General features: G+C 40.7%; 2 protein-coding genes across 3 annotated transcripts in view; one reads left to right on the forward strand and one right to left on the reverse strand.

Moving 5' to 3' along the window:
- Positions 1-2425: 2425 nt before the first annotated feature.
- glrx (glutaredoxin (thioltransferase)) lies at positions 2426-8468 on the forward strand. Its single transcript, XM_004545234.6, has 3 exons — positions 2426-2750; positions 4043-4175; positions 8092-8468. Exons 1-2 carry the CDS (start codon positions 2544-2546, stop codon positions 4154-4156), a joined length of 321 nt encoding a protein of 106 aa, XP_004545291.1. The 5' UTR covers positions 2426-2543; the 3' UTR covers positions 4157-4175; positions 8092-8468.
- Positions 5037-25413, reverse strand: part of rhobtb3 (Rho related BTB domain containing 3) — a 32333-nt gene continuing 11956 nt past the window's right edge. The window contains exons 8-13 of one of the 2 annotated variants that reach the window (XM_004545235.5): positions 17552-17661; positions 16156-16261; positions 15307-15480; positions 10665-10831; positions 10414-10510; positions 5037-8233 (exon numbers count right to left, since the gene is read on the reverse strand). In XM_004545235.5, coding sequence (XP_004545292.1) covers positions 8115-8233; positions 10414-10510; positions 10665-10831; positions 15307-15480; positions 16156-16261; positions 17552-17661 — 773 coding nt within the window. In that variant the 3' untranslated portion in view covers positions 5037-8114. Of the gene's footprint in view, positions 8234-10413; positions 10511-10664; positions 10832-15306; positions 15481-16155; positions 16262-17551; positions 17662-25413 lie in introns of those variants that run through there. The other variant, XR_013098606.1, reaches the window with a different exon arrangement.

The raw sequence follows: 25413 nt of genomic DNA on the forward strand, positions 1-25413 counted from the left end.
TGAGTGGGCCCAGGAAGGGATCATATTTTTTTTGTGATATTCTAATCTAAAAATATATATAAATACTGAATTTCCCAGAGGAACCCACCCGAGGGATTAATAAAGTTTCGTCTAATCTATTTTGTGTGACTAACATTCAGATGGTGCATTTCTGTTCACTTGATGACAGGGCAGATAAATGCCAACACCTGGGGGTGATGACCCTCAGGAGGTAGAGCAGGTCATCCACTAACTGGAAGGTTGATGGTTTGATCCCTTGCTGCTCCAGACTGTATGTCTCTTTGAGCAAGATACTTGCTTACCAAGTTGCTTACCAGTTTAAATGTTACAAAGGTGTAGAAAGAAATTGCCTGGGTATGTTGTGTAAAGCACTTTGAGTACTCCAGTATAGCAGAAAAGTGATATATAGCAAGCGCTCATCTTCCAATTCTTTCATTTTTTAGCTTCACCTCATTAACATTTTATACAGTGTTGCAACAGCTTCATGCACAGAAGACAGACACACAAACACCTGCTGAAGTCCTCAAAACTGCTTTTGTGGTTAAAGTAAGTGTGTCTAGCAACACATTTTGCCACGATCATACACACAAAGAGACAGACAAGCTCACAGGGTGTAAACAATACCAGCCTCGGTGATGCAGCTGGTAATAACAGAGCTTAGATGGACTGGTGTATGCAAAAATACCCACAACTGTAAAACAGTTATGGGTACTTATGGGCACACACACAATAAACCCAATAAAAATGTGCAAGATATAATCATGAAACTTTATAACAGAGTAGTTGAGATCAAAATGATGGTTGAGTCTGACCCACAAACACGGAGTAAGGGGCATCATTTATTCTTTTTAATCTGTAGCATGCATCCTGTGACTCACTGTGAGAGGCAGCTTGATCTGATGTTTGAGTATGTTTTAAGATGTGTGGCGTGAGAACTTGTATTCTTCACACCTTCAGTTTCAGTTCTTGGAAACAAAAATGCAAACACTTATATATGTTCCACCCTCATCTAAATGCAAAAAAAAAGAAAATCAGGCTACCTGTTCGGATATAACATCCCTTGTTTAACAAAGATTCATGTGGTCCCCGGAGTCTCTCATATGCCTGGAAGCTTTCCCTGCACCAGACAAGGAAACAGCTGCATACATAATATGCCTCCGGCCTCCATGTAGCTTGTCCCTGTGGCTTGGGGAAGAAAACCGGTGAGACTCAATTAAATCAGTGACAGATGCCGTTCTGAATTCCAAAATATCACTTTGGTTCTTATTTCTTATTATACTGCTCTCACTATGACAATTCAGCATTCACATGTTCCTACCCTTTATGATGTCTCAAATTTATCCCAGTGGCCTTGCTGACGAGGCATTGCCACAGGCTGAGAAGACATAATCCACAGAGAAGCCAGAAAAGAATAGACTTGGATGTAACCCCTCTGTAATCACCAACGCTGGTGATAACAAACTGGTTATTGCAACATGATTTTTTTAAATTTTATTTTAAGTATTTGAAATAACATGAATTTTTAATCTAACTGTAGAACTGATGTACATAACAAGTTACTTTACATCACTGACTATAAGTTTTTATGCTGTCAGCTGTATTTGAAACACTCATTTGGTAAGTGAGATTTGGGGGAAGAGCCCTAAAAAAATTCCTACAACTTGAACTTGGTGCTTCTGTGAATTGCTGCAGCTGTCTGTGGGTGCCCATGCTCTAATGCAGTCTGCACATAGATAGTATAAAACATTCAATTCAGTTTTATTTATATAGTGTCGAATCACAACAACATTCGTCTCAAGGTGTTTTATACTGTATGGTAAAGACCCTACAGTAACAATCAAATGCTCCCTGTGAGTAAGCACTTGGCAACAGCGGAAAGGAAAAACTCCCTTTTAACAAGAAGAAACCTCAGGCACAACCAGGATCAGGGAGGGACAGTCTCCTGTTGCAGCTGGTTGGCAGTGAGAGGAGGAAGACGCACTGTGGAAGAGAGCCAGAGATGAAAATCGCTGTTCCTATGTCAATAGCAGCAGCGATGTCATCTATTGGTTTGTGGCGTCCGATTATGAAACCTCAGGGAGGACACTGGATGCTTACAGGATAAATGGGCACACCTGCATTCAGTACAGTCTGAAACTACCACTTGAGCCTACAAACTCCAGCGGAGTCGCCCCCTGCTGCCCGTTAAACATAATGCAGGTTTAAGATACTTCTGAACTGGCTCTACTTTTTCAGACACACAAGCAACGTGCATCTTACGTTGTCTACTGGTCTGCAGTAGTGTTTAGATTTGTGTCAGATGACCAACAACCACTTCCCTACTCAGTGGTTTTACTCTTGTGGCTGTCCGGTTCGTGCCCAATCTGTGCGCTGTCTCTTTAAGAAGGAGGGCGTGACTTGGAATGATTGACTTAACCAATGACTGTTGAAAACAAAGAGATCACGTTTCTTCTTCTGCATCGAAAAAATTAATCTGGAAAGAAAAAAAAAGGAAAGAAGTAGGGAACTCCTCACCTCCTCGTCACTTTACCAAGAAACTTAAAATGGCGCAGCAGTTTGTCCAGGCGAAAATTAAAGGCGACAAAGTGGTGGTGTTTCTGAAACCCACCTGTCCTTACTGTACCATGGCTCAAGAGGTTTTGGAGAAATACAAGTTCAAGCCGGGACATTATGAGTGCGTTGATATAAGCAACCACAGCGAAATGGACAGTATGCAGGACTACTTCCTGGAACTTACTGGAGCCCGTACGGTAAGCTTACAGCCTCTCCGTCTCAAGCAGGGCGAGAGCTTTACTTTAATACACACACACATAAATTCAGTGTTAATATCGTTGTATCTTCAGGGCACTGACACAAAATTTAAAGAACACTTCTACGTATTTGTGGGAAATGAAACGTAAGCATCGTGGCCTTAAAGCATCCGGTATTAAATGGAAAATAAAGCAGATACAGATTTTCCATATAGGATTAAGGTAGATAAAATGTCCAGTGAGTGCAGGAAATGTTCCTCAGCGATTTTGGTCCATTTTGAAATGATGACATTACACAGTAGCTGACATGACATGGCACATTTTTTTCTGCTGGAAGCAGCCAACAGATGATGGTACATTGTGGTCATTTAGAGACTCTTCAGACCAGGCAACGTTTTTCCAAACATCTGTTTTGGGCTGTCAGGCTTGTAGCCTCATTTTCCTGTCAGGAGTGACCAAGTGTGCTCTTCTGCTGCTGCAGCCTGCCTGCTTTCAAGGTTCAACATGTTGTGCGTTAAGAGATGCATACTTCTAACAAGTTACTGTTACCTTCCTACTAGTCACTGAACATTTTCTCTTTTTCAAACCATTTTTTATAAACCCTACAGATGGTTGTTCAGGAAAATCCCAGTAGATCAGACCCTAAGTAAGAATGCCCATTTGATAATCTGGAAATCACCATTATTACATGAATCACAATTTCAAGAAGGAACTTCACCTCCTGATTATGACATTCTTCAAATCCAACACACGCCAGCTACTACAGTTTTTTGTCCTTAAAGTATTATTTTGATTTGATTTGATTTGATATACCTTTATTATTTGGATCTGTTCTGCTTTTTTATTATCTCTGTGTTTGTTTATGCAAAAAGCAAATGTACTGTGGTAGAAGTAACTACTCGAGAAGTGTTCTAGCATATGATTGGTGGCAGTAACACGAGGGAGTATGTAATGAGACAAACAGGAGAAAGAAGTCTGGGGTTGGGTCCCTTCGGGGAAGTTCTGACTGTCACAAGCTTCATAGTCACCCGACTTCACCCCCATCTCTCACTTAAACTGAGAAAATCAAGCGTTTGTAACATGAGAGAAGCTCCCTGTGCTGATTTTGATTGTGACGAGATAAAATGCGTTATCAGATTTTGCTGCTCATGCATGCTGCCTTTGATGCAGAAGCCGTGGCAGACCAACAGTACCACAGATATTCCGATATTCATGCACATGTTTCACAGATCACTGACCCTGTGCATGAAGCTGAAAGGGAATTTCTTCCTTTTTTTCTTGTATTGGTTCAGGTCCCACGTGTGTTCATCGGTGAGGAGTGCATCGGTGGTGGCAGTGATGTGGCGGCCCTCCAGAGGAGTGGCAAACTGGAGGGCAAGTTGAAATCCATTGGGGCCCTGCAGTGATTCACCTGAAGATCTCCAGGTATGGCATGGACTCTGAGAATGTAGCTTCCCTTCACCTTAAACTACAGCACACACCCTGTTACTAATGCTCGAAATAATAACAACCGCTTAGAAAGTGTAAGTTAGGAATACTCAAGGAAAATATTATTTAACAACAAAAAAAGTGGTGATGTTTACAAATCACATTTCGTATTATTAAAAAAATAATTTTATAAGTTATATAGTTTGTTTTACGTATTTTATAAAAGCTGTTACTGGATCTGCTGGAAACTGATGCCAGGAAGCTCCCAGCACACAGTTTCTGTGCTGATATTAATAACATTTGGTGTTTGGCGCTCTGCGGGAATATTTAGGATTCAAGAAATTTCACAAACTGACTTGTTACAGCAGTGGCCTCCTGTTACCACACTTGAATTCAGAGAGCTCTTTAGAGTAATCTATTCTTTCACAAATATAAAGGCAGACAGTACAGCTGGGTGATTTTATTTATTTATTTATTTATTTTGTATATACCTGTGGCCCATCAGGGTTTAGCTCGTCACTAGGTTTGGAAATTGGTATTAATAGGTACTAGCAAACCTGCGCACGTCTTCGTTTAGCACTCAGTTGAACTCTCAAAATGTACAAATATATACGATTGTGGGATTTGTATAAAATATTTGTATACACCATACAGCTGTTTGCAATCACATCACTCTAATATTTATGCAACATTTCATTAAGATCGTTCCACTTATTCAGGAGGAAACATACGCTATGATCATTACAGTATGATTATTAAGAAATTATTAGTGTAGAATGCATAATTCCAGGGAAAGACAAAAAACAAACAAACATATAAGCAGTAACTTGCCAGTGAAGACAGCGATGGAGTCAGCGGTATGTTAAAACATGTCTTTATTTAAAGTCAGACGCCATGTATTCTACAGTCTGTACAGCACAGGCTCAGAGGAGCCATGTGTCTCCACACTAGGTGTGGATGCAGCACTGGGATACACTTTGTTTCACAGTCCACAGTTTCACCTGCTGTTTGCTGATTCGTATTAGTAGGGATGCACCACCAGGATTGTAACGTTCTGGGTTTTTGCCAATGTTTAAAATAACAATTTGGCTGATTTCTGATCCTAGTTAGTTTGATTTATTATTGTGATAGGACAAAAATAAATAAATAAGTGAACTGTTTCAGCGTCTTTCAGCCTTTCATCATACTATCTCGCAGTGAGCACAAATTCAGTCATACATATTTATGAAAGTGGATCCCAGAGATGATAACGGCAAACTCTTGCGAACGAAGACATTCGCCAATGTTATTGGTGAATGTCATCTATTTTGGCAATAGGCCGATGTATATCTACAAGGCGACTATCAATCAATAAATCGCTGCATTCCTGTTTATTAGCAGATCAAGATGTATTCGAGGATATTTACACACAGAATTTAGTGGAATTTGTGCAGCAGCTGGTTGACAGTGGGAGCTTGCTTGTACTATATACACAGAATTTCTGTTAATACTGCAGAAATAGAATATGAAAGCATTACACGCCGCTTCCTGATTGATTGTGATCCACAGATTAAAAAAAAACCCCCATCTGCTAGCTGTCACTACTGATCGCTTTCACCCTCGCGTAGGTGAAGGTTTATTTAACAAATTGAGCCGTTATGTTCCATTTCCCCTTTTTTTTTTTAAATCGAGTAAACAGCCGTGAAACATTAGACTGGAAAGTAGTGCCACCCTGTTCGTCTCGACTCCAAATGTTAAAAAAAACAAAAATCATGTCCACATACGGTATAGTTTACAAAAATAATTGAGCACCAATAAATCATAATCTCTTTATGATTAAAAAACATTTTAAATTAAAAAAAAAAGATAAAAGAAATATTTCGTATTCACCCAGAGGCTTTGAGATTTTTACTGTACTAACTTATGTTCATAATACGGTGCTCTTTTTTTTTTTTTTTTTTTTTCCTCGTTTTTTGTGACAGCAACAGGTCGTTATTTATTATTGCAAACAGAAAAGCATGTTTTCTCATTAACCCGCAAAGGAAAGCGTGTAAAAGTCCGCCTCAGTAGATTTTAAAAAGGAGTTTTGAAAGAAAAATGTTATTACTGTTGCTGATTTGGTTTACAGATATTAATTACAGGCTAGATGCTGTTTGATTTGAGGCTTACATTTGAAGCCTTTTCTCCATGATAGTGTAACTGCTTCATTTGACACCTATGTACTCTACTGTGTGGTTATAAAAATCAGTCTGGCTGCAAGACAGTTTATGAGGCTGTGTCATCGATGTGAAAGGATCGACTAAAGTGTTGTAATTAAACCTGTCCTGCTCATTTTCTTACACATGAAAATACATATGACGCTGCTAACAGCAGGAATTGTGGATGACTTGCATCGGGATCATTTGTTTACCCTAGAGTCAATAATTTATTATTTCAGTGCTGTTTAACTGACTCACTCAAAATACAACCTCACCCAGTTTCTTAAACCTGGGGAGAGGTGAAGCAGAGCCAAAGAAAGAATGATGTTTGGTGCAGATCTGGATTGTTTAAGATTAGGGCACTGGGAGGAATCTTTCATCTGTATTGTCAGGAAATTTTAGGATGTAATTTAGCGCAAAAGGTGACATGAAAACAGTAACAATAACCCCAGAGACTTTTAAAGGCTCTGGATTGAATGGAAAATAAATTAAATAAACACTGAGCTTTTGTTATAGAGATGTTGTACGCAAAGGTTAGCTTCCCTCCCTTCCCAGGTGTGTTTACTAAATTGCTGTGGCCAGTGAAAAGTGGAGTTATTGAGCAAATCTGCTGGAAGCTGACTTGGACACCGACAGTGAATGAACCAGAGTTTAATGACACACAAGGACTGAGTGAATGAGTGAAAAGGTAACTCGGATAGGCCATCTCTTGGTCATGTGACTGAACGGGAGACCCGTACTTCTGTCACATGACTTACTGGTGATAGCTAGCTCACTGTTTAACATTATTCACACAAACTGAAAAGTAACGAGTTGAACAGAATAAAATGAACGTTGCTGCAAAAAATAAAACAAAGTAATATTTCCCATGACTTTTTGTTAGATCTTAACAAAATCTTAGAGGGCTTTTCATTGGGCCAATCAGAAACTTCCCCCCAGGGGCATTAAAGAGACAGGAGCCATGAACAGAAAAAGGGGAGCGTTTCAGAAATGTGCTGCATGCTTTCATGTTGTGGAACAATAAAGTATGTAAACCTATTCTTGAGGAGCCTCAAAATAAAACTGCGAGCCTGTAAATGAGCTATATACGGGCACTTTGAGAAACTGTTTTCACAAGTTCACAATCTTTAGATCAGATGGGATGCATCATGAGTGATCAAGGGTTTCATCTATGACAGAGAGGTCCTGCGTCAATCCTACAGAAGACACACAGAAGCTATTGAGTGTTGAGGAGATCTTCCTGTTTAATCAACCTGAAGTCACATTACCCGTTAATGTAGTTTGAAATAGTTTGCACATGATCCTGGTTGTTTTCCTGACAGATGTGTGGTCATTTGATATATCAGTAATTATACTGAAGCCATTTTGTGTCACTGGTCAATATTGAAATCCACAGCTTTGCACGCCATTAGAAATGCGATCTTTCACAGAGATTCGGCCAGTGGCCAGTCATATTAAAGTCTTATTGGGTTTTATGGATCAGTTTTTTTATTATTGCCCTCGAAGGAATAGTCATATTAGGATGCGCCAGTCAGTCCACTGAGGGAGGAGAGGCGCGTCGCAGCAGTTTAACAAGTCTTTCCTTTTCTTCCTCTGCATCGTTGTCTCTCGATCAGCCCTTCATGCAGCAGGATAAAAAGAAAAAAACATGTCTTCTGTCAGTTTTCCCACACGTCGATGTGCACTGGAATCCTTTCTTTTCTTTTGTCATTGTCTTCCTTTGCTCTTCCCCACAGATGGTTTTGGCGTCCAGGTTTGGTCACATGACAAGGCAGCGGGACTTGCGGAGTTTGCGGCGTCGCTGCTGGTACTCGCTGAGCTCTTGCAGGTAGCCTCTGGACGGCCATCGTAGCCTCTCCACCTGCTCGCGCTCCTCATCTGGACACATATAAACGCAATCACATGTTAGACTAATTTGTACTCTACTGGATGTTTTTGTTCTTAAAATGTTAGAGGAAGATTTATCATACTTGACCAATACTCAGACACATATGGAATATGAACTTGTTGGGCTTTTGTTATACTGTTACTGTAATATCCGTCCAATGGCCTTTAAGGAGGCTGATATTTGTATGCCCTATGATGACAATAAAAAAGTGGGATTGCTACACAATTTTGCTGTTGATGTTGTCTTTATCTACTTTGATGTGGTCAGTAATATGCACAAACATTAAGTATTAAATATAATATAAGGGTAAAGTTATAGTACTGAACCTAGTATGAGGAGTCACTATTTAAAGGTCTGACAGGTCACAATCTAATTTACAAACACGGTGCTTTATGATGCTGTATGGGAGGTTTCCACAGGTTTCCAGGACCATGCTTGATTCTCCAATAAAAAAAAAAAGTAAGTTAATGATTTTAATTTTATTATCTAAAAACAAGTGGATGTTCAGTGTGGTTCAATTTCAATTTACACATAACTGATGAGCACTTTGATTATACCTCATGTAGTTTTAGACGGAGCCCTGACTCAAAAAATAACAACAAATGGGATTATTTTGCAGGGACTATGTTATCTGAGGAAATACTTGTGTTATTTCTTTTTCTGTCTTTCACTTTTTTTCTTTTGTGTTATATTTCACAACGTTAAGTGTACAGGCTAATTATCCCAAATGTACAGATCATCTGTAATCCTTTTCTTCTCTTTTTGTTTATATGTATAAAGGAAAACCATTGTTTAAAAAGGATAGGTCTATATACATTACATGTATGCAAATGATGTGTATATGTATATATTTCAGTGTGATTATTTATAGTAAAGCAGTTTCTCTTTTTAATCAGTAGATTGTTGTTGAGTTAGGACACATTAATTGCACTGCAGGGCAGCATGTGACGATTAAAAGCTACACTTTAGGTATTAGAAGTAGCACGTGGTCAAAGTAGCCATTAATTTCGCTTGAATCTCTCTATTTATAATTATTTCCCCTCATCTATGTTCTTACCATGTTAATTATACTTTGTTGTTGAGCCACAGATTTACAGTTGTTGTCCCTCCTGCATTTCTTCCCCACTAAAGCGAGCAACAGTTTCCTATGACTGTAAGGGCTTGTTATTATATATATTTTTTAAATAAAAGAACAGGGGGCTTCATACTAGTTGTTTCTGGTACTAATGTCGACAGTGCAGATGCTAACATGTTGGTTAATTTGACATGTTTTGCTGCATCTATTTGTAGTTTCTTTTTTCTCTTTTAAGCTCCACCTTTTCACTTTTGTTTGTCCATCTTTACCACTTCTTCCACATTAAACTCTGTCCCTGGCCCATCCCTTACGTCACACAGAGAAGATAAGGGATGGGCCAGGTGTGTTAAGAGATTTTATTGGTCAATGCAAATAAGTGAATGGGTTATTGTGCAGTGGCTGGTCAAGCTGGCCTGTAGTCTGTATAATTATATCGACAAGGAAAAAGGAGAAATCCCAGAGACAGGGCGGGACTGTCTCTGGGTGGGACTGTCCCGCCCTGTCTCTGGGAAGTGAAGCTGGTGCTGAAGTGCATTAAATCTGCTTTCTTTCTGTCCAGCAGGGGGACAACTTCTCTGCTGAAAAAAAATTCAGATTGTTTAGAAGTCTGGTAAAACAAACCTCCTGTTTACTTGTTTTATGACCTCAGTAAACACTTTCCTGATGAGCTGATGATCTCAATCACTAGTTTGTTATTGAATACAAAATATTAATTTTGTAAATTAGGGTCAAATGGACAGTAAAGCAAGGTATGCTTTAGCACATGGCTATTTTGTGTCACTGTTGTATGAGTGACTAATTCTTAGTTTCTCTCAGATCCCTTACATCTGGTTTCAAAACAAGACTGGTACAGCAAGAAATGCTCAATTTGGGGAATAAAATTGGAAATCTTGATTGAGGTAATTTCCATTTTTTCTATACAGTCTGTGATTTTGGCTGGATGGACTGGTGTTTGGGGGGGGGGGGACACCTTCACTTTATTTCAAAGCACTTAATCACAGGGTAGTTTCAACACTGTAAAGGCTGCTCCCTTATTCGCAGGTGATACCTGTAATAGTGTTTAGAACAGTTATCCCTTTAAAATTGCACACTGACCTGAGAGCTCCAGGAAGTCAGGTTTATGACTGAAGATTAGGTAGTTGTTGGCGATGAAGTGGAGGAGCCAGATATAGAGCTGCTCTGCATTGTGGCACTGGAAATCAATAGAGACACTATATGAAATGCAGGTCTTCTCCTAAATGAAATTGTATGAGCATCTGCTAGAGATGGAGCCTAAGGCAGCTGCTGATTAACAGACTATGTTTCAACAAGAAAATATTGCACTGGATACTTTGATACTCACTCACCTTTGCCCTGCGGAGTAGTCGAACTACACTGATGCCTGTTGATGCCAGCTCTCTACTGGGCATGCTCTGAAGGTAAGCACATACGCAGACCTCACACAGATGCTGCAGTCGTTTCACTTGGTACATCTCGGCACAAACCAGCACAGCCATGGCCTGAAGCACACTGGCTGGACACACAAACACACAGTACTGTCTGATATGCTGCTTACTAGGGCAAAGAAAAAAAATCAATACAGCATAGCATTGCAATATTTTGCATGGCAATAAAATATTGATATCCATTTTCTTCCGCTTATCCAATTCAGGGTTGCAGGGGGCTGGAGCTTATCCCATTTGCCTCAGGGTGAGAAATATCAATACATGGGCACCAAATATTGATATATTATTATATAAATTAAAATACTCTGAATAGTATGAACAAAAGGGCTCATCTTATGCACCACCATCCTGAGAAAACTTAGATCAGACTGGTTTAACTGAAAAACCATCCAACAAGGGACACACTTAGCTTGACAAAGCTACCTCCTAATTAAGAGCAAGGTAATGGCTCAGTCACTTAAAATTAGGACAGCGACGTCCTAGCATCGACAAAATTGATTGTATTGAATTCACATACCAGCTGTAACTTGCAGTTACTAAATTGTTGTCGAGAGCCTGAGGTTGTTGCACACTCACAACTACTTTTGATCACAAGGTGATTTCTTGACAGGAAACAACCTTTCTGCAAACAGTCACAGTCTGACTTGGAGTGACTGGAGTCACTCTCAGAGAGACTGTGGAAAGCTTGCAAATATTTTCTGTGTAATTTATAAACAGAGACCGATTACCAACATGTTGCCATCAGTCTGAATAAGTTGTCATCATTGAGCACAACCCAACTCTTGTCTTAGCAGGCTGCGAGCTGGTTGTATTCTGGTTATCTTCTTATAGAACAGGAAGTCTGACGAGTGCAAATTTAATAGTTTAATGTGAATATCTGTCTGTATAGACAGCAAGAAATATGTGACATTTTTACAGTTAACTGCTGTATTATTAGAAACAGATTGCATGTATCAATCACAGGCTGATACCAGATTGATTGCAGACTGACTCAGTCTCATAGCAACATTTATGGCAGGTTTTAGTGGCAGTGTTTGTTTGCTTGGCAATCTCATTTTGCAGAAAAAAACTGAAGTGAGATAACTTTTAACTTTGAGGACAGATTTTGTAGCTGGAAACGGCTGAGAAGTCGCAATATGTTTTACTGCACTAATCAATAAATCATAAAATGTTAGGTATCACACTGATATATTGTCAAAATATAGTATTGTGGGGTGTCTGGTGATTCCCACCACTACTAGTTATTGTATACATTAAATACTGTGAAAGCATTATACGTATATTAAACCAATGTAAATCCGACTTTGTTCTAGATGTATGCAATAGCTGGACATATTCTCCCTGAAGCTGAAATGTTTTCTTATCCTTCCTGTTCCAAAAATCATTCAGGTAAAGCACCACAATGAGCTTAAATCAATCAAACACTGTCACAATAAAACCGATTTGGGTCTATTTCACACACAATTAGAATCTGAAGAGCAGATTTCTAACACATAAGTGCTATCAGTCCAAACCACTTCCAGCAGAATTTAAACTCAACATTATTTGACATGGTTTGGTTTGCATTTGCACAGCACAGACAGGAGTGATACGGTTGAATGCTCAGCTGCTCCCAAAACAGTAAAACTGCACACAGCTCAAAAATGATCACTCAGCTCTGCTGTTTCTGTCATTTCTCTCAAAGCATTTTAGGATCTTTCATAAGACTGATTTCATTTTAAAGACCACACTTTTGTTTTAGTTCTACAGATGGATTTCATTCACATCCATGCAAATACTTGTTGCACATATAGATCTGATTTTTTTTAAATCAACTGTCATTCCAACTGTTTTTTTTACCTTTAATTATGAACACAGTGTAGAAACAGAGTAGACAAAGGATTGCATGTGAAAACTCCTCTGACATGAGTTTGTTCTTATTGTTTTGCAATGTGCAAATGTTAGCCAAGCACTGGCAAAGTGATTTTTTTTTCCTGTTTATCATCACATTTATTTAACCAAAAATGTGTCTTTTAGGATGAGCTTGAGGCGGCCACTGCAGCGCGTCTGGGCTTGGGGGTGGTGGCAAAGTGATTAAAAAAGCTTAGACACATACAGTCGATGGATCGGACAATCTGAAACCTGTTCCCCTCCCTTTTTTGTTGAGCTCTTAGCACGTAAGCCACATTTCTGAGAAGTATGCGGCTGTCCTACCTGCCGAGCTGTACACAAGGTTGGCGACTAGCTGGATTAAAGAGTCAAATTATTTTAAGGGTCGGCCATAGGTGCACATGTAGAACCTCAAAATAATGAGAAAGTTGCTTTGTGACTGCTGCATGTATAAAGAGATGACTGCAAAAACCGGAGGGGGCTACAACAAAGAGAGTAATAAATAATCATAATGGGAAATTTTAAAGGCAAAATATCGACAAATAATTAAATGAAGCTCTTTAATCACAACCCAAGAATACAAACAAATGTGTATTAATTCAGAACTTGTTTAACATCCTTAACACCCATTATATACTCGCTCCAGCTTGCCATTTTTGTATTGGTGCAACACAGACTGCACCACAGTGTACACATTTCATCATCAGATATTAACATCAAATCTCAGCCGGTTGTGAATTTAAATAAAGCTCCTTAGTCAAATCACTTAATGCTCAAATAAATAATTACTCATCGCTCTTTTTGTGCTGTCAAATTACATGCTTGCATGCAGCAAGCACGAAACAAGCGGTGTCGATCTTTTTCTGTAATGTCAAAATGTCAAATTAAATTACCCCTGATGCAAACAGATTCCCGCCGTTTATGTCAAACACCACCTTCAGCATCCTTCACTCACTCGTGAGCGCTGATCCTCCGCGTGCGTCCCTGACAGGACGCAGCTGAGCAGCAGCAAAACAAGAGGGTTTGTTCTATGTCACTGCACAATCACCCAAATGAACATTAACACAGCATCCCTCATATGTACAGTATACATTGTTTAACACAGGGAAATACTCTGATGGTTCTTTACTTTTGATTTCACACCCTTCTTCTTTCTTTCTTTTTTTGTTGTTGTTGTTGCTACTGGTGGAATTACCTTGATTTGACCTTGAGTGCCGAGCTCTTACATAACACTACAGCGGCTGCAGCCTCTGAAGCAGTTTCATGTCTTTAATTTCCTGTTCCCATGACTCAACCTGGAGCTGTATCTCTGGAGAAAGCTTGCTTATCATACCCTGATCTAAGCTGGATCATAAGGACTGCTTGTTGAATTTTTTTCATCATTTAATTTATTTTTTTTAACCAAAAGATCTCACGCCACAGAATAATGGGATTGTGAGCTGCAGAGAGCTTGTTATTCAAAGCTGATTATTCTGAAGTTTTGCATTGTCTATTCAGCAGCTTTGTTATATAATGCTACAAAGGAGGGTGACAGTCAGTGTTGCAGTAAATCACTCTGCAACTATACATTAAAGTGATCATTTTTATACTTCTAATCAATGAACGTAGCACATTATTCTTTCTCAATTTGTATTCATAAGGTCCAGATTAGATACAAGCTGCTTTAGAGACCCCAGCAAACACACTTATTCACAGCTGCACCGACTGATCTTTTAACATTAGGGGGCAGAAAAACTCATAAATAAGAAGAATAAAACACAAGTTACAAAATGTTTTAACTGACCCAGAAGCTGAGAGTTGCAAACATGGAGCAGAGCCAGCCTGAATATCACATAAATATGGTGACGAAGGCATTTTAGAATTTGAATAAAAATGTATGAGTGTTTATTCATATCTTATTCCAAAAGGTTTATATACAATCTGTTCAAACAAAAGAAGAAGAAGAAGCAGCATAAAGTCCAATATTTAAGATAAAGTTTTTATAATGATAGGGAGTAAGTTCTAAAAATACTGCTTAATGCAGCAATTAATGTTGTAGAAGTGCCTCCAGTGTGTTTTATTTCTATTCTTTCCTAAAGCTCACCACCGTCACCAGAGAGAATTACCAGCACTAATTACTTTGAAGACATAACACACAGCGTGTCACATAGCGACAGGAAAACAAAAACAAGACGTCTGGGGCCGTGATTTGGCACCATTAAAAGCAGTGATGCCAAGAGTTGATTTTGTCATCAGTAAATCTAATTTAATTTTAAGCTCAGCGCTGGTTTCAGAGCACCTCCTGAGAACAACACTGGCAGGATGTGGCAGTCACACAGATGGTTGATGGGACTTGTCATCTGCACTTTAGTTTTGGTTTGTGTTGAGCAAGCGGAGCCCAGAAGAGAAGCTGACATACCTCTCTCGAGTGTTTTATGACTGGTAACGCTGATTATTTCCATTTCCAGTTGTTGCTGGGCTGTTATCATTACACTGATCAGACTCGGGACTTTCATCTCTTTCAAAAATCAAGCAAATCTCTGTTCAGATCTATCATCCCCCGTTAAATGGAAGCAATATCTAGGGCTAGTTTCCCATATTTAGCCACCTTAATCATTCATCCTACTGTGTACAACGAGACAGTGGTCATACCAGTGCAGCTATGCCTGCTGCTGACTAAGTGAAGGAAACTCACCAGGACAGCAGGAGTCGGTGTAGAGGTACTCGAGGAAAGACAGGAAAGTGTCTGAGGAGACGCCGTGGATGGGCACCACTCGGCTACGAGCCTCTGCATACTTCCCGCTGAACATGGCGGCCATGACATCACAGCGGGCCACCAACACTGCCCGGTGGGCTGGCAGCACACTCCCTAAATCACACGTGTGGAAAATTAAGATGTAAAGTTGAAGTTTCTATGAAGCCTTTCGGCAGCCACAGAGTGTGAAATGTTTGTGAGTAACATGTTTCATTTTGATGCATCGGCATGAGAAACTTCAATAGCCGCCATGAACACAAGCTGACTTCAGTCAGACATTCCTGCTAATATAGCAGAAGTGTAGAGTATAAATGTAATTTCGGCTTTTAATGAGTGATCGGTCACAACTGCCCATTTAAATGAACAGGAAATTATTGTACAACCTCTCAATGACACAAGTCTCATCATCGAGTACCATTAACAAGACAGATTTTCTCCATGACCTCCATGAAGTTTAGCGCACAGCTCAAGGGCACAAGGACAAGAAAAGCTGGCTGCAATTTTTATGAGACAAATATTGATTAGGAGAGGCTTTTTAGCATTATTTCTAAATTTCTCGATTTCATAGAGAAATGCTGAATGCAAAAGAGATTCTGCTGAGCTGAAACACGACCAGAATGAAAGAGAGCCCATTGCTGGGGCTATTTGATCTTATTTTGTCTCCAAATGGATGATCGGGCCAGGGACGGAGATCCTAATTCAATCACGGCAATAAAATATGACCTTGTTCTGCTGTGTTACATGCATTTGTAAATGTGGGTGTGTCTAATAGGATCAACGTGAACTTACCTTGCACCATGAAGATGACATCAGAGTATAGAGGAGAATTGAAGAGGTTGACGAGAGTCTGGGGACCAAGCTGAGCTGCCCTCGCACTCGGTGTGTCCCTGGTGCCCTGCACACACACACAAACACGCAAACAGTGGAGAAGAAGACAGAAGAATCGGCCAGTGAGAGTTGAAATTCCTCTGCTGCATATCAGGTACTCGTTACCAGCACAATTGCCATTCTGTGCATCTATCCCACATCCCCTGTGGAATACTAATGCCGTCTCTGCCAGTCTTGCTTAGCAGTACCCAAACATGCTCGAACTGCAATGCCAAGAATGTCATGAGTGGAACTGGCTAACACAGAACACAGTGAGAAGCAGACGGCAGTCCAAACTGTCTGTTATCAACACGTTCATGTATTCTGTACTGCACAGCGGGTGAAACTGGTGGAATAAGAAAATCTGTCAATGCGTGTGTGTGTGTGTGTGTGTTTGTGCTTTTTGCAAAGTGTATGTGCACACATGGATTTCAGTCCACAGTAGAGTGCCTTCAAAGCATCCCATTTCCACTATGTGACCTTTCTCAGTCAACTGAAGCGCAAAGAACTCCATAATTTCACAGTGAGAGAGTGAGACAGAGAGCAAGATCAACACACACAGTTCAAGTTGGAGGCAGAAACAAAATCAAGAGGCTTAAAATTTCATAAATCAATCAAAGCTCATGGAAAACTTATGGGAAATTAATTTATACAGGTCTCACAGAGTCAGATTCCCCGGAGGTGCTGGAGATGATGCGATCAAATCATGACAAGACATTAGGCTATCTCATTGCGTTAAAGTGGCCCAGCCGTCTCGGTGTGTCAGCTCATCCCAGCACCGCCTCAGGTAGAACTAGTCCTATCCAGATGGGTTGGTAGACTATGCGTGGTGCCAAAGGCTTGTCAGACACAGCCATGTCACATCTCTTTATCCCACTCTAAATATTAAAGCCTGCTGTTTTGTAACATAGAGCCATGTCATGCTCTCTGAGCAGCTGCAATTACACATTACAGGCGTGACGCTGCAGTTTCTAAAATAATTTTAGTGTGCATGTGTTCTTGTGTTGTGCTTTTTGCTCCTTGGAGGGTATCTCTTGTTTACTTTCTGCTAATTCCCACAGTATCCGAGAGGTGATTACAGGCAGTAATTATGTAAATATTCTAATTATAGCAACATTATTACTGTGCTGTTTCCAAACAAGTCGCACTAATTAAGGCACTCTTAGTCTGCAAATGCAAAACACATGTTATACATTCAAAGAGCAGATTTAACACATTAAAGTTATTTAACCTGTTTATTAAGGACAGACCAGTATCGGTGTCATACACACAGTCGAGCCTTAAACAAGATTTTTATTATTGCGAAATTTGTCCTCACCCTTTCTCTGCCGATGAGGGATCGTATTCGGTCTATAAGCTGAGCCACAGCGAGAGAATTCTTCAGCTTCTCATCCAGGGCCTCCTGGAGGTGGTCCCACTCCCACGCTCCTACAAAACATCCACAAACAACCCAATTCTATGGATCCACGATAGTTTACAGAAACACACAGGCAAACACTTTTCTAGCTGGCACTGTGCTCTGACCACCCACATACCTTACACCAAACACTTGAGGCCTGTTTTTGTCAAAGTTGGCTTGTTCTAAAATTTTTCTGTTTATGTAATCTGTTGTCATTATGGGTGGGGAGCCCAGTCCAGATTCCACCCAGCAAACTCAGAAACAGTGAATAAAAAAGGCATTTGTAGAACAAATCGTAAATCTGCCTTCAAACTACCTGGTTAGTAATTCATATTTTACTTTCATTTACGTCAGTGTACCTGGTGGCAGGAAGAGCTGGGCCTAGAGTCCACACAAGTCCAAAATGCCCTCAACTCACTTGGACTTCTGGGTAAAAAATTTGATTTGGGTATTTAAAGGTCACTGTGATCTCACAAAACACATTTTAGGCCATAATTCAACAATTAATGAAGGTCAATTAATATGGCAAAGTTTTACACAAATGATTAATAGGAGAAAATTATGAAGTGATGACATTTCATATCAAAAAGTTAACACTTTTCTGACCTTTATTCAAGACATAAGTCTGGTACTGAAGGAGTGAATGGGACCATCTTTTACATTTTACTTTACATTTAGTCACATATTAAATTAGTGATCTGCCATCTTCTGTTTTCACAGGCTACACATTTGTTGAAGCATCCACATTTAACATTTTGTAGGTTCTTTGCAGCAAGTAAAGAACCTACAGTGTTCAGAACTGTATTGTATAGCAATCGACCTTATTGAACAAATAAAAATACACCCAGCCACTCATGGACCAAATAGCCTTTAACAACACGTTCAATAGCCCATGCTACCAGCATACTCCCCACAGACTACCCTGAGAAACAATCCAATCCAATAATACAAGTCCATGTACACTGGCTGGGCAAACTCCCACAGACCTTCAATTATCATTGAGAGGGTGAAGAGCTGATACAGTGACCAATGAGCAAAACCTCATTGTTTCTCCTGGATCTGAGGTTCAACTTATCAGTGGATTTCCTCTCCATTACTCCAGCACAGACTTCCTGAGAGGCCCAGGAGTGTGATCCCAAAATTTGGAGCATACTCTCCAGTTCCTTTTGTTAAAAAGGTGAGCCACCACTCCAGTCTGTTAATCAGACCTCAACACAATGCTGCAGCATATCAGTCTTGAGGACCACTAAAAGTCTTCTCTGCACATGCTATATAAGTCTGGTGAGACATAAATGTAAAAGCACACAATTGAAAGTTGTACCCTCTGTTCATATCACTCTGTCTTCCTGTATAGAAATATTGGCATAGTCCATACAAATCAGAAAAGGTACTAGACATGCTTAAAAAAAAAATCAAAGCATTTTCAGATGTGGCTGGTATAGACAGCCTCAATGACTACAGACCTATAGCCCTCACGTCTGAGACACTATCTGTGTTTTAAACGGATAGTGTCTCAGCACATCAGAGACTGTCTCCCCCCTCCCTTGACCTCCACCAGTTTGTTTACAGGGCAAATCGGTCCACAGAGGATGCCATCACCATCACACTCCACAGAGCGTTTAGCCATTTGAAGAACAGGAAAAGCTAAGTGAGGATGCTCTTCGTGAACCATTCGACACCATAATCCCAGACATCCTCACTCCCAAACTGGACCTTCAGATTCCCCCTGCCACCTGGATCAAAGATTTCCTCACCAACCAGCCTCAATCAGGCCTCACCAATCCCCACCTCTCCTCTCCCTACTGTACGCCCTGTACATCAACCCACCCGACAAACGTCGTAGTCAAGTATGCTGCTGTCTCATCTCTGATGGAGATGAGACAGCATATGGCACGGTGACACATACAGTGGTAGAAAATAACCTGAAGCTGAATGTCCTTAAAACAAAAGAACTCATAATGGACTTCAGGAGGCACAGACAGGTCCACTCCCCTGTCATTATAAACGGAGAAGAGGTGGAATCTGTTTCTGCCTTCAGGTTTCTGGGCACCCACATGTCTGCTGATCTCACCTGGATCCAAAACACAAACGCCCCAGTAAAGAAGACCCAACAGTGGCTGCACTTCCTCCGTGTCCTGAGGAAGAAAAACCTGGACCAGACGTTCCTGCTGGCCTTCTCCCGCTCCTCAGTGGAGAGCATCCTCTCCTACTGCTTGGGCGTTTGTTACGTAGGGGCCACAACTGAGAAGAGGAAGGCTGCACAGAGGGTAATTAACACCTCCCCCAAAAATCCTCTGCTGCTTTCTACCACCTCTAGAGGCCATCGCCAGATCCTCCAGTCTCAGGAAAACCAAGCCCATCACAGGTGACCCCATGCACCCACAACCTGTTTGACCCGCTGCCCTCTGGTCGGTGCCTCAGGTCAATCGGGTCCCACACCTCCGGACTCACAAACAGCTCCTTCCGCTGTAAACAAACACTATTCCCCCACCCCTGCCCACCCACCTCACCAGTGTGAGCCATTGTCTGTGTAACCCTCATCACGCTGGCCACTCATATACAGACTCTATACTCAGACCAAGTCCTTTTGCACTGCTTTAAAGCACTTTGCTCTCCAATGTGCGTCTTTCTATTGTTTTGTATATATTCTTCTTGATTTTATACATTTCTCCCATTTGTTATTTATTTCTGTAGTCTCATTATTTATATTTTATTCCTGCACATTTGGTGTGGAGCACTTATAATTCTGTTGTACATGTACAATGACAATAAGTGGCTATTTTATTCTATTCTAATATTACAGTTAAATCACAAGTGACAGAAGTAAAAGAGGAGCACAGCGGTGCAGTAGGTAGAACTGTCGCCTAATCACAAGAAGTTTTCTGATAAAAACCTGCTGGTGAGCTCAGGCCTTTCTAGGTATGATTGTGAGACTGTGTGGTTGTCCGTGTCTGTCGAGGCTATACCCTACCTCTCACCAAAAGTCATTTGGCATAGGCTCAAGCCCCCATGATTCTGAACTGGATAATTTGATACAAAAATGGATGGATATATAAGATACTAGTTTAATTTGTGAACCTGTTCTTCACATGCTGTACTGCACAATGTTCCTTTCAGGTAAATGCCAACATGAGCATGCTAACGTGCTTACAAAGTCTTGCATGCTGATGTTTAGAAGGTATCATTTACTACAGTGGCTTGCAAAAGTATTCGGCCCCCTTGAACTTCCCCACATTTTGTCACATTACAGCCACAAACATGGAATTCCAATAAAATTGATTCAAGTGAAAGACCAATACAAAGTGGTGAACACGTGAGAAGTGGAACGAAAATCATACATGATTCCAAACATTTTTTACAAATAAATAACTGCAAAGTGGGGTGTGCGTAATTATTCAGCCCCCTGAGTCAATACTTTGTAGAACCAGTTTTTGCTGCAATTACAGCTGCCAGTCTTTTAGGGTCTGTCTCTACCAGCTTTGCACATCTACAGACTGAAATCTTTGCCCATTCTTCTGTGCAAAACAGCTCCAGCTCAGTCAGATTAGATGGACAGCGTTTGTGAACAGCAGTTTTCAGATCTTGCCACAGATTCTCGATTGGATTTAGATCTGGACTTTGACTGGGCCATTCTAACACATGGATGTGTTTTGTTTTAAACTACTCCCTTGTTGCCCTGGCTTTATGTTTAGGGTCGTTGTCCTGCTGGAAGGTAAACCTCCGCCCCAGTCTCAATCTTCCAAGACTGCCCTGTATTTGGCTCCATCCATCTTCCCATCAACTCTGACCAGCTTCCCTGTCCCTGCTGAAGAGAAGCACCCCCAGAGCATGATGCTGCCACCACCATATATGACAGTGGGGATGGTGTGTTCAGACTGATGTGCAGTGTTAGTTTTCCGCCACACATAGCGTTTTGCATTTTGGACAAAAAGTTCCATTTTGGTCTCATCTGACCAGAGCACCTTCTTCCACATGTTTGCTGTGTCCCCCACATGGCTTGTGGCAAACTGCAAACAGGACTTCTTATGGTTTCCTGTTAACAATGGCTTTCTTCTTGCCACTCTTCCATAAAGGCCAACTTTGTGCAGTGCACGACTAATAGTTGTCCTATGGACAGATTCCTCCACCTGAGCTGTAGATCTCTGCAGCTCGTCCAGAGTCACCATGGGCCTCTTGGCTGCATTTCTGATCAGCGCTCTCCTTGTTCGGTCTGTGAGTTTAGGTGGGCGGCCTTTTCTTGGTAGGTTTACAGTTGTGCCATACTCCTTCCATTTCTGAATGATCGCTTGAACAGTGCTCCGTGGGATGTTCAAGGCTTGGGAAATCTTTTTGTAGCCTAAGCCTGCTTTAAATTTCTCAATAACTTTATCCCTGACCTGTCTGGTGTGTTCTTTGGACTTCATGCTGTCGTTGCTCCCAATATTCTCTTAGACAACCTCTGAGGCCGTCACAGAGCAGCTGTATTTGTACTGACATTAGATTACACACAGGTGCACTCTGTTTAGTCATTAGCACTCATCAGGCAATGTCTATGGGCAACTGACTGCACTTAGACCAAAGGGGGCTGAATAATTACGCACACCCCACTTTGCAGTTATTTATTTGTAAAAAAATGTTTGGAATCATGTATGATTTTCGTTCCACTTCTCACGTGTGCACCACTTTGTGTTGGTCTTTCACGTGGACTTCCAATAAAATTGATTCATGTTTGTGGCTGTAATGTGACAAAATGTGGGAAAGTTCAAGGGGGCCGAATACTTTTGCAAGCCACTGTATCTTCGGTTTCCATGTGTGCATACTAAACAGGACTAAGCACAAAGTGCAGCTGTATCTGATGAGAATCTCATTTTTTTTTTATGATAAACACACACTGGACATTTTGACTGGGTGATGCCTAACTTTCAATTAAAAGGAAAAGAAGCATTGACAGAAATGTTCAGTAGCTGTTGTGAAAATCTGTTGTGGGAGTAACAAGAAACACAAGAGATTGCCAAAGTCACACTGAGTCACCATGTGGAAAATTTGAATGTCTGCAAAAGAAATCATGACAATCCATTCAGCAGTTGCAGATATTTCACCCTGGACCTAAGAGGTCAACCAACCAACCAAACAAACACATAAATGCGCCAAAATATTCATAGCCACACCACTAATGCAGCTGAAAATGATCGCTCAACAGTAAACAAGGGCGAGAACAGATTGTCAGGGTTTAATGCACAGAGGTTTCTATAAAACAGGATGTAAAATATAACGACCCAGTAATTATCAGCACTGATGAACGTGATAAACCTAGGTCAAGGTCAAGGTCAGATTTATTTATATAGCACATTTCCAACAGCCGATGCTGCACAAAGTGCTTAACAATAACAATAAAATTAAAAACTACAGTGTAATACAATAATAATAACCTAAACATAAAAATGCACAAAACTGCAGAAAAACAAATAAAATTCTTCATGCTGCTTCCTCAGCTGAGACATCTGGAGAAAACAGCTGGATTTCATTGCAGTGTACTACAATCTTAAATTGTAGATGCTTTATAAACGCAAAACATTCCTGTAGCTTGATTGGGGTGGCACACTCTGTCTCACTGGGACATAAACAGGCTGTCGAGGAAAGAAGGGAGCTGGTCTGGTCAGGATTTAGCTCATCATTAGTTCATAATGATGGTATTTGGCCTGATAGAGGGATTACCTCAACAAGCGGGGCCGGATAATGAAACTGTGTGGTGCAGACACCTCAAACGCAGGCCGAGAGATTAGCTCAAGCGCTGTCGTGCTTTTACGTGACGCAACTGGACACCAAGACTATGTATTCAAATAGACAAAAAGTGGACAGGCAAACAAGTTGGAGAAGAAATCATGTGTAAACAATTAAAAAAAAACAATCACAAAGACATTTCCAAGAAGTTTCATTCCTGGCTCTTAAGTTTAACTTCAACTAAATTCGAATAACACAGCAGCAAGGTCAGCAAATCAAACTTCTAAGATAATTTGAGATAAGATGCCCTAAAAAACAACTGGTCCTGAATGTCCTCACACACACACACACACACACACACACACACACACACACACACACACACACACACACACACAGATCTGTGTCACAGACATGTACTAAACGTGTTAAACATGCACATACACACCACACCAACCAAGTGACAAATTCAATAGTACAGCAGCACAATACACAAGGAGACAGAGTCTCACAGTGTTAACATCACACAAGCAAAGTCATGGCCTCTGTGACTGTCCATTCACACTCATGTGACAAAAACCCCAAGTTTGGAATAACACCATGGGTGTGTGTGTTTACTGATACATGATATATTGTTATGCAAATTAGCTCTGGAAAGCCAAATAAAATAAGCAACAACTGCCAGTTGTTGAATCACAGTCAAAAAAAATATCTATCCCATCTCTGGAAAGGCAAAGTACAGCTTGTTGTGGATTTACTGCAAATGAACAAATATTGGCTCGCTGAGCTCTGAATGTTTCTGTGGGCAAAGAAGACGCTCATTCACATCTGATTAGCCAATTCAAGAAAATACACTAGCACACACTCGGTATATGAGGTCAGCTGCTTTAAACATACAGTGAGACCCACCATTTTGAAGGTTAACATTAGTCAATTTTTACACGAGACTTAACACCGTCTCCCTGCAGTCTTTTATGAAAACAGGGTATTCCTAGTCCACTCAGCACACGCACACATTCCTCCTGCTATTCTCTCCAAGCACCCCCACACACACACACACACACACACACACACAAACTAACGGTAGTGCTCAGCTTTTTACCATCACATTATCTACAGATGAGCAGGGTCTTACTTTCTTCTCCCCTCTCATTTTCCCCTTGGTCCCAGTTTTTCCACTCCACACTATCCCATCTTCCTCCTCTCTTACTCAAAAAATATCCACACAAACACACAAGGACTATGTACACATGAACACACACACACTGCCCTCCCCTTATTTCAACTGCTGGTTTTCTTATTCTTATTCAGACAGTCACTCAGAGAGAATCAGTCTAACTCTATAATCTTCTTCCCTCCTCTGCTTACCCTCCACCAGCCGCATACACTCTCAGCTTACGTGTTTGTGTGTCTACTTCTGCTGTTGATTTGTTTGTGTGTCAGAGCATCAACGCGACTCACATGCACGTTAACAGGCAGCCAGGAATCAGATGTTTGCACAGCTTTTTTTGCCATAAGGATTTGTGCACACCGTGCAGCCTGTGTTGAAGTGCCAGCTAGCAGGCACTGCGAGCTGACATGCAGCAGGCACAGCACCACAGACTCTAAGCTGTGGGAGCGAGAAGATTTTTTTATTACATTGCTAAAGTTGAAGAAAATATTGCATGCCTGTTTTACTGGCTTCACACCCGACTCGAGAACACACTGGATGCAACTGCCTCAGTGTTTACAGTGCCTCGGATGTTTTGTGCTTGCATGCTTAGTCCGTGAGAGCAACCTAATAGATGGCATTGGAAATTATACAAGACAAATCAAATCAAATCAAATCAAATCACTTTTTATTGTCACATCACATGTGCAGGCACACTGGCACAGCACATGCGAGTGAAATTCTTGTGTGCGAGCCCCACAAGCAACAGAGATGTGCAAACACAACAACACAAACGAGCAAAATACAAGAATGGCCAACCTGAAACTAATAAATATATGTACAATATATAATAGTGTATGCACTTTATCATTTCTTGATGTAAATATAAGCCCCCAGGAACAGGTGGCAGAGTCTGACTCTATCAGCTAAT

Source organism: Maylandia zebra, linkage group LG5 (assembly GCF_041146795.1).
Source record: "Maylandia zebra isolate NMK-2024a linkage group LG5, Mzebra_GT3a, whole genome shotgun sequence".
In the NCBI taxonomy this organism is placed as follows: Eukaryota; Metazoa; Chordata; class Actinopteri; order Cichliformes; family Cichlidae; genus Maylandia; species Maylandia zebra.